Source organism: Tursiops truncatus, chromosome 1 (assembly GCF_011762595.2).
Source record: "Tursiops truncatus isolate mTurTru1 chromosome 1, mTurTru1.mat.Y, whole genome shotgun sequence".
Lineage (NCBI taxonomy): Eukaryota > Metazoa > Chordata > Mammalia > Artiodactyla > Delphinidae > Tursiops > Tursiops truncatus.
In genome coordinates, this window is record NC_047034.1 from 66,085,802 (window position 1) to 66,106,427 (window position 20,626).

The 20,626-nt window shown below is 40.4% G+C and overlaps 1 protein-coding gene across 1 annotated transcript; it reads left to right on the forward strand.

The window, feature by feature from the left end:
* Window positions 1-406: 406 nt before the first annotated feature.
* CCDC190 (coiled-coil domain containing 190) lies at window positions 407-7,151 on the forward strand. Its single transcript, XM_004319021.4, is given in 6 exon segments — window positions 407-488; window positions 491-591; window positions 2,056-2,059; window positions 5,383-5,506; window positions 5,772-6,339; window positions 6,341-7,151. Coding segments are annotated over 6 exon segments (903 nt in total). The 3' UTR covers window positions 6,365-7,151.
* Window positions 7,152-20,626: the final 13,475 nt, after the last annotated feature.

Genomic DNA, 20,626 nt, shown 5'->3' on the forward strand with positions numbered 1-20,626 from the left:
GCTAAGTTCCTTAACTTGGGATATCTAGGTTTCTTTTATTAGCAGTAATCTTTTGTTCCTACTACCTGACCTTTGTTGCAAACTTCTACATATCCTAGCTCCCCCCTCACCTCCTCAGAGCAGTTTTCTCAGGGTTACTTGAGATGATGCCTCCCGGGCTCGAAGTCCTAAAAATTCCTGCCAAATAAAACATAACTCTCAACTTTTAGGTTGTGAATAATATTTTAGTCAGCAGGGCAAAGTTTTCTAATAGCGTGACTTTGTCTGACTAGGTAGCTGTGGATTCAGAAAAACACAGGATTCAAACACTGATCTTCCAGTTAAAAGCCAGGGGTCAGGTTCCCCGTTTTGCTTTATCAGGTCTGTCATGGTGCCTGGGAGAATCTTGTTCTATTGTCTCTAGACCATGAAGAGGATGGAGAGGAACATGGTCAGGGGACCACTACAGAAGCACTTTGATTTGGAGAGGGAGAACGCCAAACAGGCTGAAGCCAAAGACTGCAGAGACTAGAGGATATCTGCCTATACCATGTGAGGTTGTTGACCAGGGAGCAGAGACGATTCCAAAAAGAACTGCAGAGGTTGCAGCAAGTTAAGCCTTCCAGGATGGGGAGAGGCAGAGCAGGGCAGCAAGCCATCAGCTGGCTAAGGCAAGAGTAACATCCCCTACCTCATGACGAGGGCCCTTTCAGAGATCTGGACACCAAGAAAGTGAGAACTTCTGATCTCAGCTTGGATTTTAGGCTGCCCACCCATCCATGTCCCTCTCTCCCTCAATTACACAGCTCCCTGGAGCAGCCCACATGCAAACCATCTTGAGCTAACACTTCTCAGGCTCCCAGTCTTTCAAATGAGCTCTCTCTGGCTTTAAAGCCTTAATGTTCTACTTTCTTATATCTGGGTTGATTTAGTTTCACTTCTTTTCTATGCCTGGTCAACAAGCATTCATTGAGTAACTCTTAATGTGCAAGTCGTCTTATGAAAAAGAAGTAAAACAAAAAAATTTCCCTGGGATTGGCGACCAGAGAGAATTGTGTAACGATGGCTGACCTCTGATAGGGCTGAGCAAGGAGCAATTGGCTGTTTTCAACACTCACTAATATGAGAGTCAGGCCCTTCCTTTCTTCTGCAGAAAGTGAATTTGTCAACTACCCTCCTTGTACTCCAAAGTATATTCACACAAGAGCTTACAGATTTTGCTTAGATTAGAATATTTTGCACAAGCGATTGTTGTGTATTGGTACTGTGATTTCTTTGTCTTCTTAAGCCAAAGGGCAAATATTTCTGTCATTTACCCAAAGAGGCCTCTTTACTCAGAAGCTGTGAGCTCATATCCTTTGTAATAATTCCCTCCCATAAAACCTTCTGTTGCCAAAGAATAATCCTTTCCAAATGTACACATCACTTAGAAGACTATCCAATGAACATAGACTATATAGTTAAGTAGTTATAACAAGAATAATGCTACTAACTTCATACACTCATTTCTAGTTAGTAGCTACTGATTATCACAGAAGGAAGGGCTACACAATGCTATCCAGAATCTCAGACCTTCCAAAGCTGTCTACACCATTCAGTAAAAAGAGAAGGAAATAAAACTGCCTGCTCAGTGATTCCATCTTCGTCCATTAAACCATGGTGGCTAAGAATACAGACTCTGGACCCAGATTGCCAGGGTTGAAATCCTGACTCTATCACTTACCAGCTGTGAGGCCTTGGGCAGCTTACTGGACCTGTCTCTGCCTCAGTTTTCTCCAGAGTAAAATGTAAATGATGTTTCCTACCTCATAAAGTCATTTGAGGATGCAGTGAGTACTTGAAACAGTACCTAAATGCAAAATAAGTGCTATATAAGTGTTTGCTCTCATCAGTCAATCAATCCTGTAAAAGATTGTTACAGGATTAAAACTCTTCTGTTTTGTTGAAAGTTGCCATAGTTATACAGTTTGTAGAAACTAGTTCTATTTTTCCCATAACAAAATAATCATATGTTAATATTCAGCATAGAATGGATCTATCTCAGCTCTTCAAAACTATGGTCCGTTCTTACTTAAGGCAGGTGCAGGAGCCCTGAAAATGACGTAGCATGTTCAAGAGGAAAGCCAAGTATCACAATTGAATGTAAAATCATTTAGGTCTCCACAGCTAATAGGTGGACACAAGACTCTCTAGTAATATCCAGGCATCTGGCCTAAGAATTATTTCTAGCCTCCAGCTTTGGGTTTTAAAGAGGAGAAACTGAGCAAATAACTGAACTTCCTTGTCTGTAATAAATGGTTAAACCAAACTAGAATGAGAGGTCACAGAATGGAAAAGAATCTTAGAAGCCATTTGGTTGAATCCCACTTCAGTTCTCAAAAAGGATGCTGAAGACCAGATACCTACTCTCTATGGGCTGTTCAGAAGACCAGGTCCGAGGGAGGTGGCTGGCCTTGATGACTAGAGAGTTTGCGTCAGGGACAGGTGGTATAAAAAGAGTCTGGACAAGGAGGCAGCAAACTTTGATTCAGGGGCCTCTGTCTCTATTTCCTTTAGAAAGTCACATCCTCTCTGAGCCTCAGACTTCTTGACGTAAAACTAGGGAAGAAGGAAGGAAACAATATGAATTAAGTGTCAGTATTTATCAGGCACTGTACTAGGCAATATATTCCCATGATTCACTTAATGAAATTGTTATTGAGATTCAACTACAGGATACATGCCAGTTGGTGGATTTTTTATAAACTTATTTATTTTATTTATTTTACTTTTGGCTGCATTGGGTCTTCGTTGCTGCGAGTGGGCTTTCTCTAGTTGTGGCGAGCGGGGGCTACACTTCGTTGCGGAGCACAGGCTCTAGGTGCACAGGCTTCAGTAGTTGTGGCTCACAGGTTCTAGAGCGCAGGCTCGGTAGTTGTGGCACACGGGCTTAGTTGCTCAGCAGCATGTGGGATCTTCCCGGACCAGGGCTCGAACCCGTGTCCCCTGCATTGGCAGGTGGATTCTTAACCACTGTGTCACCAGGTGGATTGTTTAAAATGTATATTCCCAGTCTTCATCTGTAGAGATTTGGATCAGTAGGTTAGGAGTTAGGCTCAAAATCCACATTTTTAAATGAGCTGACACTAAGGCAGATTATTCTGAGACAGGTGTTTGTGGGCCAGACTTTACAAAACCCCATTACAGCATCTCAGATAGACACAGGAATGCAAATATGAAAAAACATGGTCTGTGCCCTCGAGATGCTCACATTTAAATTGGAAGTTAGCCATGCTTGCAAAAAATTATCACAGAAAATATTAATTGCTAAATTAGAGTTGTTTTCAAAGTAGAACAAGAGCATGGAAAGTTTCCTATGTCTATCAAAGGGGCTCAGGTGAGATGTCCCAAAAGAGGCAGTGTATGAGCAGAATCTTAGAAGAGGAAGAGAATGAAGATGGGTGGGGTAGGGGGGTGGGCAGCTTGTCACGAGGACACGTGGCAAGGCCACTCCTGGCAGTAGGAACACTGTGTACAAAGGCACATGCATGAGAATGATTTGCTACAGGTTGCTCAACCTGCAGGGGTGTAAGGGGTGACGAGAAGGTGTAGGTGAAATGTTTACAGACAAAGCAGTGTAGGCAGTGTCTCCAGTCATGAATAGCTTCATAGGTCTTGCAAGAGTTTAAATCTCACCCTACAGGGTTTGGGAGTAGGGAGATTACATGTCCACGTGTGAGAAGGATTACTCAGCTGTAATGTTTAAGGTAGACCAGATAGGAGAATTCCAGAGTGTAGGCCAGGGTTTAAAGGCCTAAACTAGAGCATTGCCCAGGTGAAAAAAAATGAGTATCTTAAGATATTTAGGAAGTGAAATCACATCTTTTTTTTTAACATCTTTATTGGAGTATAATTGCTTTACAGTGGTGTGTTAGTTTCTGTTTATAACAAAGTGAATCAGCTGTACATGTACATATATCCCCATATTTCCTCCCTCTTGCGTCTCCCTCCCTCCCACCCTCTCTATCCCACCCCTCTAGGTGGACACAAAGCATGGAGCTGATCTCCCTGTGCTATGCGGCTGCTTCCCACGAAATTGCATCTTAAGTGTACAAGCATTTCGAGATATTTAAGTGGGGAATTGTCAGAGCTTTATGATTAATTATATGTTCAAGGTAAAAAAAAACAGAGTCAAGAATATACGGCCTGGCACAAAGTAGGCACTCATACATCCTTGTTAAATTGGATAACTAGATGGACACACACACACACTCACACACACACACACACACACACACACACACACACTCAAGAAGACAACAGAAGAAGAGCGACCCCAAAAGGACTATCTCTTTCCTTGACTACCTCACCAAGAAGTTATTTGATGAAAGAATATTAGGAGTTTAATGTAAACTCTAGGCCCTTTATCTGGTCATAAGTCCTCTGCCTGGTGCCTACTAACCCATGTAGATTTAGGGAACTCACTCCCATTAGAGCAAACTAGTGCAAGACTTTCAACTCTAAGTGACCAACTCATGAGACATCTTGAAAACAAACCGGGTTTTCTACAGCAGCTATGACTACAAGATGCTGAAACATTAACTCAAAGAGCAAAAAACCCACTTACTCATGGCCGGCAGCTGCAACTCTTGGCTCAGGTGGGTAGGAGGTCACATAATTGAGGTGAATGAAACAATAGGGCACCAGCTCTGTGTATCACTCACACCCAGTCATTTTCTTTTGAAAACACCATGCTTGCCAAATAAAACATTCAGACAAAACCTCCATGGGCCAAGTCCGTTTAAACCTCTGACCTTGGTGTTTCTAAATCCTCTTTCACATATTTGAGGTAAACATTGGGGACCTGCTTTAGGTTTTTCTGTTTCCATTCATCATGCCAGATCAGCCTGTTGTGTAATGTGATCCAATGGTATTCATATACTCTTTCTCCGCCCAGAGAACTAGCTTCAATCATTCTTTTCCTTCTTCTGTTACTGTATTCGTTTTTTAGGGCTACCCTAACAGCACCACAAACTGGGTGGCTTAAGCAACAGGAGTGTCTTCTCACATTTCTAGAGGCTTGAAGTCCAAAACCAAGCGTCGGTTCCTTCTGAAGGCTGGGAAAGAAGGATCTGTTCCAGGCCACCCTCTTTGGCTTGTCGATGGCCATCTTCTTCCTGTGCCTCTTCCCATCACCTTCCCTCTATCTGAGTCTCTGTGTCCAAATTTCTCTTTATTATAAGGACACCAGTCATATTGGACTAGGGCTCACCCTAATGACCTCATCTTAACTTGATGATCTCTGTAAAGGGTCTGTCTCCAAATAAGGTCACATTCTGAAGTACTGGGGATTAGGACGTCTACATATGACATTTGGGGAGGATACAATTCAACCCATAACACCTATTAATTAACTCAAAACAGGTATCATCAAGAAAAAGTTCTCCTCTGACTTTGAGAAGGGAAGTCAGAAGAGACCAGAAGATGTTCTTATGTTCTCATCACAGGGAGGACAGAAGCACAGTGTTCTACAGGCTAATAAATTTAGGTAAGAAAATGCTTACTAAACTCATGGATATGACCTCTTTACATCGTCCTCTCCCTGAGAAAGTGCTGCCTTTTTCTTCTTAAGGAAAGAGCCATTTTTCCACGTTGTTACCACCCATTCTCACCCTTCATGCTCTTCCCACTCACTTTATTACCTCACCTAATACCACACTGAAAGGGGCCATGGTCTAATAACTTGAAAATGCTAAATATGAGCCTCTTCATCTGTTTTCAGAGATGTCTCTTCTTTTTACCTCCTTTCCCAGAGCACTGACAACAAATACGATCCAAGAAATATACAAAACCAAGTCCCAGATGCCTCCTTTCCATCACACTGGTCCCAAGGACCCCATGAAAAGCAAAAGGCAGTCGCTATCTCAAAATAACAGAACTTCCCACTTTATAGAAGAGAAGCCGCAAGCCCAAGAGAAATATTCTATAAACCCACTGAAGGGCAAAGACTCCAACAAGGGCATCTCTCTTCTATGTCAAGATCAAGACGTCTCCACTCACACCCTAGACCAAGGCCCCAGTTCCAGCCCAGCTGGTGGTAGCAGAATGGCACACGGCGATGAGACCAGATCAAATGATGCCAACAAAAGGCCAGACCACACCACTGGGAAACAAATTCCCCTGAATCCCATGGAATGTGGAGGGAAATTCAAAGGCGAGCCCAAAACATCAACCTATTCAGAGTTGTTTGCAAAGGCCAGAAACACTCACTACCTCCGGCACCAGGTCCCCCCGAGTCTGAGATTGCTTAGCACTGGGGAGATCTCTGGGCACAAGGAATCCTCACAGTACAGAGCAGAAAAGGGGTGTAAAAACAGGATGACCATCTAAGTTACTTCCTCTCTAACCATCTAACATATCCTCACAATAACATATGCTATAATCACTAAATAAAATTATTTGTCAAGCAACTGTAGTAAGCAATACAAATATATATATGCAATACATATATGTGTGTGTGTATATATATATATATATATATATATATATATATATATATACTTTTTTCTTAAAACCTAGGTTTTTGTCCTTTTATGGGAATATAATCTTTCACTGAATGAGCAATGTTAGCATGAAAAATGAAGGGAGAGATGAATCTTCCGAAACCATTTTAAGCAATGTACACACGTTGCTAATATCATCAAAATTATGAATCTACATTGATGTCTAGAGTTTTCCTGAAAGGTAAAATATTAAGGATCCTATTTATATTTGCCACCCTTTTCTTATAGGAGATTCTTATGGCGCCACCTGCTGGCAAAATGGCGTGGCTCTTCTGTTTGTTTTAGTTTCACATATAAAGGTAAGAATAGAAACTCAGTTGAAAATATGTACATAATATGGTCTATAAATAAAAACTCCTCTCCCACCACAGCTCTGTGCTCTTTTTTGAAGCCCTTTCCTTTCTTCTTTTATTTCCAGATAGCTCCATTTTGGTTTTCTCATTCCCACTTTCTTTTTTTTTAACATCTTTATTGGCGTATAATTGCTTCACATTGTTGTGTTAGTTTCTGCTTTATAACAAAGTGAATCAGCTATACATATACATGTATCCCCATATCTCCTCCCTCTTGCATCTCCCTCCCACCCTCCCTCATTCCCACTTTCAACCTGCTCTTATCAAACTTTTTGGATCCTAAAAAATGAAAAAGGAACAGTTTATAAGAAATATGTCCCCTCTAACATTTTCTTCCAAGAAGCAAAGCAGTGGGGGAAAGCAGGCCAGGGGCAACAAAATTGACTGATAAATACCTAATTTATTTACACCATCCACGACTGTGCTGGCAGAACACCCAGGGTGGAGAACACCCAGGGTGGAGAAACTCCTTTGCAAACTTCCCAGTCCTTTATTGTGTGTTCTTTCTCCTTGTCTATCTCCAGTACAATCACTCCTCAAGGATGAGTTCTCAAAATGATTCACCCCACTTCTAAATGGGTCTTTTCTCTGTGCTGGCCATAACTTCAGGACAGGGTCATTGTCAAGGCAGCAAGGAGCTGGCCTCATCCTAGTCGTCTCCTCCACTTGATTAATCGCCCCTGTTCCAAGTACACCTCAGTCTCATGAACTTGAGAAATAAGCATTCTGCACGTTCCTTCTTGTTATCCTGCTTGTATCTTCATATATCTGATGGACCCAGATCTGCCTGTATCTCTAACTCCAAAATTTTATACATTCTATTTCAAATGACATTTCATGAACTGCAACAAAATTGTGCATTTACAAATCTTCTAACGTCATAGATTTTATTCTTATCATTTAGTCTAATACATTTCCTTCTTCAATATGATGGATATAATACTTTTATTGATACAACTCAACACAACCAGAGGGAAAGCTGTTGCATGGGTCCTTGCTTGTCCTAACCCATTAAATTCTATAGAACAGTTTAAATCCTTAATCTTCACAAGCCACACTGAGTTCCAGGATAGCTCTCACCCAATCAGCTTAAAGTCATTCATTCATACCAGAGATCTCATCTGGGGATAGATGTGCTCCCCAAAAGACATTTGATAATATCCAGAGATATGTTTGGTTGTCACAACCCAGGTGAGGGGGGTAAAAGACCCTGACCTAGAGACAGTAGCATTGACATTTATACACTACCAAATGTAAAATAGATAGCTAGTGGGAAACAGCTGCATAGCACAGGGAGATCGGCTTGGTGCTGTGTGACCACCTAGAGGGGTGGGATAAGGAGGGTGGGAGGGAGATGCAAGAGGGAGGGGATATAGGGATATATGTATACATATAGCTGATTCACTTTGTTATACAGCAGAAACTAACACAACACTGTAAAGCAATTATCCTCCAATAAAGACATTAAAAAAAAGAAAAGAGAGAGAGAGATAAAATATAAAAGACCCTGACCTATAGACCATTGTATTAAACTTTGCAAAACCCTCTAAGGTAGGAAAATCAGTGAGATAATTTCTCCCATTTTATAGGGAAAAAAAAATGAGGCTCACAATAAGTAAAATGACTCTCTCTATACCAGAATGTGAATGAGAAACAAAGGCCAGAATTCTGCTTTCCTGTACTATCCTTTTCTCTCAATGAGAAGGCGGGACAACACAATGTCCAATGACTTATGCCCTCCTGTTCAGCTATGAAATACTTTTCAACCCTATAAATAAAAATCTTTAACAATAAAAATTAGAAAGAAATGGTAAAAAGGAAAACTTCATACTTTGATTTTGAGGGAACGTGACTTTTTCTTTTACATTCATTCATTTATTCAGAGATGTATTGAAGAGAGACAATGTCTTCTCCATTTACTCCTACATGAGGAAAAGCAGGTTATCACCTCATTACCTGAACCTACCCAATGGGGAGGGAATTCATTTTTCACCTGGAGGCAGAGGCATCTGGGAAATCTGAGGTGGTGACAGCCTCTCACCCAGAGTCCCAAAATTCTGAAGACAACTGAAGGGGACCCTGAAAGGTTCCCACAGTCCTCAGTGTGGGGTAAGATTGGGTAAGTTGCTACCAGTAACACTGGAGGGACCAGACCTTCTGAGGGTGAAACAGCCCTGAAGGCAAAGCCCAGGGCATCGTACCTGGGGGGAGAATTTTGCCTCCACACCAACAGCACTAGGGCAGTTGAAGCCTAGATCCAGTTCAAACAGAAGTCACAGCACCATATCACCAACGACAGCCAGCATAGCAAGGAACTGCTGCCCAAAAGAGGGAAGCCCAAGAGGTGTGAACTGTTGCCTGAGCCACTGCCTTCCCTCACCCCATCTGCATCCCTGGGGCACTGAGGGCAGAAGAAGTGAGACAGAGGAGCCTGAGGCAAGCTGCAATAGAACAGGAGCTCCCTGGGGTGGGGAAGATGGACTTTATACCAGACAAGGGTCATAAATAATAATACCTGAATGTGGCTGAAAAAATATCAACCAGAAATAAAACTTTTAAAATGGAAATGATTGGAAGTTATTGGATCAGATTGAGATAGTATTAAACAAAGTTAGTAGCAGTTACTGGGAGAAAAATGAAACCCACCCCAGGTTTATACCTCACCAAGCTGAGATTTCTCAATCTAACCTATGTGGAGAGACACTGTGCTAAGAAACATTAACTACAGTCACACCTCGGAGATATTTCAGTGTGGTTCCAGACCACCACAATAAATCAAATATCAAAATAAAGTGAGTCGGGACTTCCCTGGCAGTCCAGTGATTAAGGCTATGTGCTTCCAATGCAGGGAGTGTGAGTTCGATCCCTGGTCTGGGAATGAAGATCCCACCTGCCGTATGGCGTGGCCAAAAAATTTAAAAAGAAAAAAAAAAAGGTTTAAACTAAAGGAACAAAATAAAGTGAGTCACATAATTTTTTGGTTTCCCAGTGCATATAAAAGTTACATTTACACTGTATTGTAGTCTATTAAGTGTACAACAGCATTATGTCTAAAAAAACAATGTTCTAATTTCATTCTTTTACATGTAGCTGTCCAGTTTTCCCAGCACCACTTATTGAAGAGGCTGTCTTTTCTCCACTGTATATTTTTGCCTCCTTTATCAAAGATAAGGTGACCATATGTGTGTGGGTTTATCTCTGGGCTTTCTATCATATTCTATTGATCTATCTTTCTGTTTTTGTGCCAGTACCATACTGTCTTGATTACTGTTGCTTTGTAGTGTAGTCTGAAGTCAGGGAGCCTGATTCCTCCAGCTCCATTTTTCTTTCTCAAGATTGCTTTGGCTATTTGGGGTCTTTTGTGTTTCCATAGAAATTGTGAAATTTTTTTGTTCTAGTTCTGTGAAAAATGCCATTGGTAGTTTGATAGGGATTGCATTGAACCTGTACATTGCTTTGGGTAGTACAGTCATTTTCACAAAGTTGATTCTTCTAATCCAAGAACATGGCATATCTCTCCATCTGTTTGTATCTTTAATTTTTTTTTTTTTTTTTTTTTTTTTTGCAGTACACGGGCCTCTCACTGTTGTGGCCGCTCCTGTTGCAGAGCAGAGGCTCCGGACACGCAGGCTCAGCGGCCATGGCTCACGGGCCCAGCCACTCCATGGCATGTGGGATCTTCCCGGACCAGGGCACGAACCCGTGTCCCCTGCATCGGGAGGCGGACTCTCAACCACTGCGCCACCAGGGAAGCCCCATCTTTAATTTCTTTCATCACTGTCTTATAGTTTTCTGCATACAGGTCTGTTACATAGGCAGAACACTCTATGATGTAAATCACAGCAAGATCCTTTTTGACCTACCTCCTAGAGAAATGGAAATAAAAACAAAAATAAACAAATGGGACCTAATGAAACTTCAAAGCTTTTGCACAGCAAAGGAAACCATAAACAAGACAGCCCTCAGAATGGGAGAAAATATTTGCATATGAAGCAACTGACAAAGGATTAACCTCCAAAATATACAAGCAGCTCATGCAGCTCAATATCAACAAAACAAACAACCCAATCCAAACGTGGGCAGAAGACCTAAACAGACATTTCTCCAAAGAAGATATACAGATTGCCAACAAACATATGCAAGAATGCTAGACATCATTAATCATTATAGAAATGCATATCAAAACTACAGTGAGATATCCCCTCACACCAGTCAGAATGGCCATCATCAAAAGGTCTACAAACAATGAATGCTGGAGAAGGTGTGGAGAAAAGGGAACACTCTTGCACTGCTGGTGGGAATGTGAATTGGTACAGCCACTGTGGAGAACAGTATGGAGGTTCCTTAAAAAACTACAAATAGAACTACCATATGACCCAGCAATCCCACTACCAGGCATATATCCTGAGAAAGCCATAATTCAAAAAGACACATGTACCACAATGTTCATTGCAGCACTATTTACAATAGCCAGGACATGGAAGCAACCTAAGTGTCCATCGACAGATGAATGGATAAAGATGTGGCACATATATACAATGGAATATTACTCTGCCATAAAAAGAAACAAAATTGAGTTATTTGTAGTGAGGTGGATGGACCTAGAGTCTGTCATACAGCGTGAAGTAAGTATGAAAGAGAGAAACAAATACCGTATGCTAACACATATCTATGGAATCTAAAAAAAAAAAAAAGGTTCTAATGAACCTAGGAGCAGGACAGGAATAAAGACGCAGACGTAGAGAATGGACTTGAGGACAGGGGAGGGGGAAGGGTAGCTGGGACAAAGTGAGAGAGTAGCATTGACATTTATACACTACCAAATGTAAAATAGACAGCTAGTGGGAAGCAGCTGCATAGGACAGGGAGATCAGCTCAGTGCTTTGTCACCACCTAGAGGGGTGGGATAGGGAGGGTGGTAGGGAGACGCAAGAGGGAGGGGATATGGGGATATATGTATATGTATAGCTGATTCACTTTGTTATACAGCAGAAACTAACACAACATTGTAAAGCAACTATACTCCAATAAAGATGTTAAATATATATATATATACTTGAAGCAAATAAAAGAAATATTATTAACCTTCAAAAAAATGTACATAATTTAAAAATACTTTATTGTTAAAAAAAAGTCAAGGCTATTGTAATATTAACATCAAAGATCACCAATAACAGATCACCAAAACAAATATAATAATAATGAAAAAGTCTGAAATATTACGAGAATGCCAAAATGTGACACAGAGATAGGAAGTAAACAAATGAACCGATAGACTTGCTCAACGCAGAGTTGCCACAAACTTTCAATTTGTAAAGATGCAATATCTGCAAAGCACAATAAAGTGAAACAATAAAATGAGGTATATCTGTACAAGGAATGCAAGTATTTATCATATGGTCCTCACCTCAAATATGGCTTGAGATATGGCCCCCTTGAGATTCATAGGAGAAAGATTTTACCTAATTAGATGTAATATGAACTACACCCCAATATTCCCAACTTCCCACCACTTGTTTTTGTTCATGTGTTGCTGCTCTGTGTCCTAAGAGTAGGCATCAATCAATTAGAAACTATAAATGAAATGTAATGTAATTAGTTCAGTTAGTTTGAACTGCTCATGTTTAATTCCATTAAAGATGTACCATGAAACTGGTAATAAAGAAACCTTCCCGGTGAAAGAAAAACACATAACAAATATACACAAAGACTCCAAACACACTTAACACATGTTTCTTGGAATCAAAACCAATACCAGGGGCTTCCCTGGTGGCTCAGTGGTTAAGAAACCACCTGCCAATGCAGGGGACACAAGTTCGAGCCCTGGTCTGGGAAGATCCCACATGCTGCTGAGCAGTTAAGCCCGTGTGCCACAACTACTGAGCCCACGTGCCACAACTACTGAAGCCTGCGTGCCTAGAGCCCGTGCTCCGCAACAAGAGAAGCCACAACAATGAGAAGCCTGTGCACCGCAACTAGAGAAAGCATGCACACCAAAGATCCAACACAGCCTTAAATTAATTAATTAATTAATTAATTTTAAAACCCAATACCAGCCTGAACTCTCTTAGCTCAAAATTATTATTAATAAAATATTATTTCAAAAGTGTGTGATAAAGAGAAAATGTATGCAAGCTATATAAAGAGATATTTAGTTATGCAATTCACGACTGGGAAATTGTTGAACACTTTTGCTGAGGACTATTTGTTCATACCAAGGCAAATGAAATGAGACAAAGGGCATAGACAATGTGTTCTAAAGCAAAGCACAAAAGCTAGGACTGCTAAAACGAGTGACTGAAATGTCTTACAGTGGTGGTGAGAGCAACAGAAGTGGACAAGCACGTGCCTGCAGAGCCATCCCTAAGTCCTCAGCCTGTTTCCCTGTTACCTTGAGCTCCAGCAAATAGGATAGTATGAAAAGAATCATTAGTGATTCCAATAATTATTTTGATTTTTTGCATAGATAATCTCTTTTCTAATTGAAGTATAGTTAATTTAAAATGTTGTTTTAGTTTCAGGTGTACAACAAAGTGATTCAGTTATACATATATATTCTTTTTCAGATTCTTTTCCATTATAGGTTATTAGAAGATATTGAGTATAGTTCCCTGTGCTATACTCAGGTCCTTGTTGTTTACCTATTTTATATATAGGAGTGTGTATATATTAATCCCAAACTCCTAATTTATCCCCACCTTTCCCTTTGATAACCATAAGTTGTTTTCTATGTGAGTCTATTTCTGTTTTGTAAATAAGTTCATTTGTATCATTTTTTAGATTCCACAAATAAGTGATATCATATGATATTTGCCTTTCTCTGTCTGACTTACTTCATTTAGTATGATAATCTCTAGGTCCATCCATGTTGCTACAAATGGCATTATTTCATTCTTTTTATGGCTGAATAATATTCCATTGTGTACATAAACCGTATCTTCTTTACCCATTCATCTGTTAATGGACATTTAGGTTGCTTTCATATCTTGGCTATTAGAAATGCTGCTGCTCTGAACACTGCATGTATCTTTTCGAAGTAGAGTTTTCTCTGGATATATGCCTAGGAGTGGGATTGCAGGATCATACTATTTTAATATTATTAAATAAAAGATCAGGTAGACTTTTGTAGAATACGTATAAGCATTCATATTTGAATGATATTTTTCTTAAAGGATTTCCCTCATTTTCTTTAGGGGGTACACAACACACAAACACACACAGTAGTTTCCTCAAAAACTGGCTATGAAAGGAAGGTGGCCCCATGGTCTCAGATGATGGTTCACCACAAATGTTCATACCCACAATGTAGCAGCTCTCAGGATATGAGTGGGAGGTTATCATGTTTCAGAGAGCTTCATCTCCAGCTTAGATGTGAAGAGTTGCCATAATATGTTTTTCAAGTTGCAGCAAATTTGGTACAATTTCAGTAGTGTATTCATCCAGGTCCATCTGGAAATAAAAGCAAAACTAAATATAATTTGAGTCTTAAAATTAAAGGAAAATTAGATTTTTAAAATTTGGATTAAGAGGCATTTAACATGCATGGGAAGACGATTAAAAGTTAAGGATGGAAAGAGACTAACAAAATAGGGCTTCTCTGGGAATTACTGGGAACATGAGGACATGTTATCTCATAGTCCAAACTATGCCTTACCAAGCCTATGGAAAGCTAACAGATCAAGCTTTGCTGGCTCCTAATACTCCTGTCCTTGTAGCAGGAGCACTAACTACTGGTGTCATGACCAAATAACAAACAAGTACCTGCATTCAAAACAGAACAGGGACCTCAATTCTAAAATCAAGACTCTTTCATAATTATCTGATCAGCAATAAGATGAGTAGCTTTTTTCTCCTATTGTAACAACTAATTCCCCAGGGATATTCCTTCATTATAGAAAATAATGAATGATTATTTATCCATACCTAACCTTACTTTTACCTCATAGCCAACCTTACAGAGGTTGCAAATAATTCACATTCAGGAGAATATTCTCTCTGAAATCTGGTTCAGAGTGCTCAGAATTCCTAGGTTGAAGAGTTCTACAGCTCACCCCTACTTTACCATTTCATCCCAAATATCACTAGAAAATAAGCAAGCCTGTTTTTAGTAACATGGAAATAACCATCTTGTTTATATTAGTCATCTCAGAATTTTTCTGCAAGATATTGGAGACAGTAAAGGCTTTAGGGATTAACCAGTTCAGCCTCAAAGTGTGAAATGACTTCTTCAAAACATCGGACAATGAAAACACTTGTTTACAGTGATTTCCCACCATTGATGTGCGTTTAGATTTGAAAGTTTGTTCACCCTGTGTAAACCAATGACCCTCCCTAGTGGCGAAGATGGGAGGTCCTAGCAAGTAACCTTGAGTGCAAAGAGATTAGTTATGAACCTAAATTTCCCAAAGGGTATTCCAAGAGACGTTGCTAAGTGCTATAGGAAAGAAAGATTCTGGGCTAAAACAAGTTTGGAGAAATCTGGGCTAAAAAATGAAAACAAATTACTACGGGAACTCTTTAAGTCTTTAATATGCTAAAGTTGTAGTGAATGTTTACAGGGAAATTATGTCATGCTGAATTTCCCTAAATGAGATGACCATGAAAACTTTGTCCATAAGTCATCTTCGGTGACTATGATGATTCACTAAGCACACCTTCGAAACTCTCTCTTGGAATAGAAACTAGATTAAGATAAGTTTTTATCTCATATGGGTCAAATAATCAGAAAAGGTCTTACAAATTCCAGATGGTGATAGCAGGAACAGCATTTTTCTTAGAGGGCATTTTCCTTATAGGTTCCCCACGTGCACACAGATCCACACATTCACACATGGGCACACATACACACACAAACAGGGCAACAGCCTCACAAGAATTCTTGGGGTAAAATGACAGAAATAGCAAGAAGATGAGGAAATATTTGTGACTGTTGAGTCGCTTTATATATGTTCTATGTGTTATCAGGAGGTAATCTTCGCTTCATATGACAGATGAGAAATGTGAAGTTTAGAGATCTGCATGCAGCTGGATCCTGCATAGACAAGTACGGAGTTGGGGATCAAGGCTATTTCTTGAGCAAGCTCCAAAGCCTGTGTTCTCCCCACTGCATTATACCACCTTGTTTTCTTCCATCCAAAAGTTCAATAACAAAACAATTGACAAACAAATCAATAACAAAAATTACTAATGCCAAGCACTGTGCTACGAGCTTCAGTACAGTTCCTGACCTCAAGGAGCTTGCGTCTAGTGGAATAAATACACCCAAAGAAAAAGTCAATTAAAATTGATGTTGCAGTCACAATTGTTGTCTATTCCCTAACATCTATTCCACCCCAACAAATCAAACAAAACCATGAAGGCAATTCTATTCTGCCCACCAGTGACTCATTCAGGAAAGGGCATGTGACTCAATCCTTGCCAATTACACATGAATGGAGGTAAACCGTGGGGTTCTGGGAAAAGTATTCCTATTCTCAAGAAATCAACACAGAGAAAATAGTTGCTTGCACCATTTATGCACTGTCATGTCCGGATGTGACTCCCTGAACTGCTGCCATCATCTTGCTGCCGGAAGTGCAGCAAGAGGGAGTGGTGAGCAGGAGATAGAGCTGGAGAAGTAGATAGCAATCAGATTTTCATCAAGGGCTTTGTATTTAGGGTGACTATACAATTTACCACCCAAACTGAAACACTTCTGAGAGTGAAAAGGGATGCTACTAATAAATAAGCTGGGACAAGAAGCATAAAATAAATGAATCTACTTACATACCATGCTAAGGAGTTTGGGCTTTTCTGGGTCTGGCTACTTCATGAGTTTTAAAGAAAGAAAGCTTGTAGTCCGTCCATATTCTAGATACATCTTTCTGGTCACAATGGAGAGAAGGAATTCATAGGGGCAGAACTAGAATCAGAGGATAAAACAGGAGGCATGATCCATGTGAGGGAGGTTGAGGGACGAAATAAGGGAGGGTAGTGAAGATAAAGAGGAGGGATAGATTTGAAAAATGTTAAAGAGGCAAATAATTAAGAGGACCTGGTGACTGATTAGGTTCTGAAGGGAGAAGGTAAGATGGGATTCTGAGAGGGACTCAGGTTCCTGGGTTGGACATCTGCCAGAAAGATGTTGCCGTTTCCCAGGTCTGGGAACACATGAAAACCATAGTCTTCACCTCATCCTGGGAACGTCTAGGCAACTGAAAATCTAAGACTGGGGGAAGCTAAGCTCACTTGAATCTGCTGAGCGGGCTTGTGCCTGAGATGCTGTCTTGATGGGAATCACAGAAAGTAAATTAGCGGTGGGGGAGATCGTTAGTTCTCCTCTCAATCTCTCTGGCAAAGATTAAGAATGAGAGAAAAATTTGAAGGCAGAGAATCAGTTAGTGGCTAGAGGCACAGAACAGGTAAAGGAGACAAAACCTCACCCTTGTCTGCAGGAGCCTGGATTCTAAACAACAGCCATGCTGTAGCTCTAGTCAAATCATTCCCTTCCTTCCAATAATCGCTCTCTCTCTCCCTCATTTTATCACCTTACTATTTTATCAGTTTTAATATAATTAGGGGGCCTGACTTTTATTAAGCATTCCAATACACGGCTAAGATAGTATTTGAGATATGGTGGCTGCCAGCCAGGGAATAAAACATCCACTGTCCTATTGTTTGAGAATTCATTCATTCATTCATTCATTCATCCAACAAATATCTTAAATGAGCACAATTATAAGTGATAGATGCTATCCTTTTATTCCAGAGGACAAAAAGCAAGACATGATCAGTGCATGGACAGCCAACTTCATGGCTATTTATTCATGCCTGTGAATCTAATCTAGTAAAGACATCAGATAGTCTAGTCTGTCAGGAAAACACACTACTCTCTCTCCCCTCCCAACTTCCCCTTGATGACTTCATCATATACCTTTACAAGAGCCAAAAGAGCAAAAAATGAGGAAGCTTACCTGAAGTAAGCTCTGAATGTGACCAAGATAAAATAATACACAGTTTCTGTAAGTTAAAAATGAGTTTTCTCCTTTCTTGTTATACAACTTTTTTTGCAGAAGATTGTTCTCAGTCTTAGAAGACTTTCTTTCTGTGCTCCAACCTCAGTGTCTTCAAAACAACAGTATTTATTACAAACTGGTAATGATCAAAGTGAGAGTAACCTTAGGATGACTTAAAAAGTAGTGAATCTCTTGATTTTTTTTGATGATGGCCATTCTGACCGGTGTGAGATGATATCTCATTGTAGTTTTGATTTGCATTTCTCTAATGATTAATGATGTTGAGCATTCTTTCATGTGTTTGTTGGCAGTCTGTATATCTTCTTTGGAGAAATGTCTATTTAGGTCTTCTGCCCATTTTTGGACTGGGTTTTTTGTTTTTTTGTTATTGAGCTGCATGAGCTGCTTATAAATTTTGGAGATTAATCCTTTGTCAGTTGCTTCGTTTGCAAATATTTTCTCCCATTCTGAGGGTTGTCTTTTGGTCTTGTTTATGGTTTCCTTTGCTGTGCAAAAGCTTTGAAGTTTCATTAGGTCCCATTTGTTTATTTTTGTTTTTATTTGCATTTCTCTAGGAGGTGGGTCAAAAAGGATCTTGCTGTGATTTATGTCACAGAGTGTTCTGCCTATGTTTTCCTCCAAGAGTTTGATAGTTTCTGGTCTTACATTTAGGTCTTTATTCCATTTGAGCCTATTTTTTGTGTATGGTGTTAGGGAGTGATCTAATCTCATACTTTTACAAGTACCTGTCCAGTTTTGTATTTGTAATGAGGTAGATAGACCTAGAGTCTGTCATACAGAGTGAAGTAGTCAGAAAGAGAAAGACAAATACCGTATGCTAACACATATATATGGAATTTATGAGAGGAAAAAAAAATGTCATGAAGAACCTAGGGGTAAGACAGGAATAAAGACACAGACGTACTAGAGAATGGACTTGAGGATATGGGGAGGGGAAAGGGTAAGCTGTGACAAAGCGAGAGAGTAGCATGGACATATATACACTACCAAAATAGATAGCTAGTGGGAAGCAGTCGCATAGCACAGGGAGATCACCTCGGTGCTTTGTGACCGCCTGGAGGGGTGGGATAGGGAGGGTGGGAGGGAGGGAGACGCAAGAGGGAAGAGATATTGGAACATATGTATATGTATAACTGATTCACTTTGTTCTAAAGCAGAAACTAACACACCATTGTAAAGCAATTATACTCCAATAAAGATGTAAAAAAAAAAAGGAGTTAATCTCTTAAGGGAAAACTACTTTCAGTTAATACAGAACTCTCCTTTATTTGGTCATTCATTCATTGCATATTTATTGGGTACTCTATCCAAAGTCCCAATCCCAGGTGTTGGGAACACTGAAAATGTACATATAAAACCCTCCCTCTTGGAGCATTTACTTTGACAGACAAAACAATAAGAAAGTAATTATTCTATTAATTTTTAATCATGGTTATGATGAGTGTTAGAAAGAAGTACAGGTGCTGAGAAAGCCTAAAACATATGTGCTGACCTAGTCTGGAGAGTCGAGGGAGGCTTCTAGGAGGGCTGATGATCAAGCTGAGATCCGATGGGAAGGAGAAATTGGCCAGGGAAAAGGAAGGAGTGAGGTAGAGAGTTTCCGGAAGGAAGAAGAACCTGCGTGAAGGACCTTAGGAGAGAAGCTGCGTGGGGTAATGGGGGTCCTGAAAGAAGAGCAGTATGGTTGGAGCTTAGAAAGAGAAAGGGAGGGGCTGGGAATGAGCTGAAAAGGTTTGTAGAGAAGGCAGGGGCCTCACTACTGAAAGTTTTCCGTTAAGCAACATTAAAATAACATACTTTGGGAGATTTATATAATTATTTCCAAGGCTTATGGTAGCACAATGATATCTCGGGAATGGATTCAGAGACTGGGGCTTTTGCTGGAGCAGCTGTAACTAGATAGGAACTGGGAATGTTCTTGACTCACACCAACCCAAGACAAGTGAGGTTCTGGTGCTGTTCACCTAGTACCTTACACGAAACAAAACTTACCAATCCGGGCTTCCCTGGTGGCGCAGTGGTTGAGAGTCCGCCTGCCGATGCAGGGGACACGGGTTCGTGCCCCGGTCCAGGAAGATCCCACATGCCGCGGGGCGGCTGGGCCCGTGAGCCATGGCCGCTGAGCCTGCACGTCCAGAGCCTGTGCTTCTCAACGGGAGAGGCCACAGCAGTGAGAGGCCCGCGTACCGCAAAAAAAAAACAAAACAAAAAAACGTACCAATCCTGTGTTCATTTGTTATTTCTCTGGGATTACATATACCTGGAAAGTAAGCCAAAGGAAGGGAGTGGGACAGACTGCTGAGCAGTGTCCTTGCAAATTACTTAAAAGAAAAGAATCCCATGATAGCTGTCTTCTTCCCTCAAGCTCTATGGAGTTCAACTTAGCACACGCTGTGTCCACACAAGTATGGATCTCAAATCTCCTGGGACCTTGAAAATGGAATGGTAACAAACCCCTCAACCATAACTAATTCAACATGTGTTATAGACATCGTTTGGCATAGAGCTATTATTAGTCTAGTTTTCCAAATGGAATTGAAGAACAGACACATCCAAACCCAGGTTAGACAGACAGTGAAGGGCTAAGTCTTGTGCCTGCTAGAGCAGCTCATCCTATCCAAATTACTGCACAGGACAAAGAACTGAATCTCCATTATAAGCTCAAACATTCATATGAGTATAGATACACATATGCACAAGCATGTACATTTATACATATGTGAATAGACACAGATAT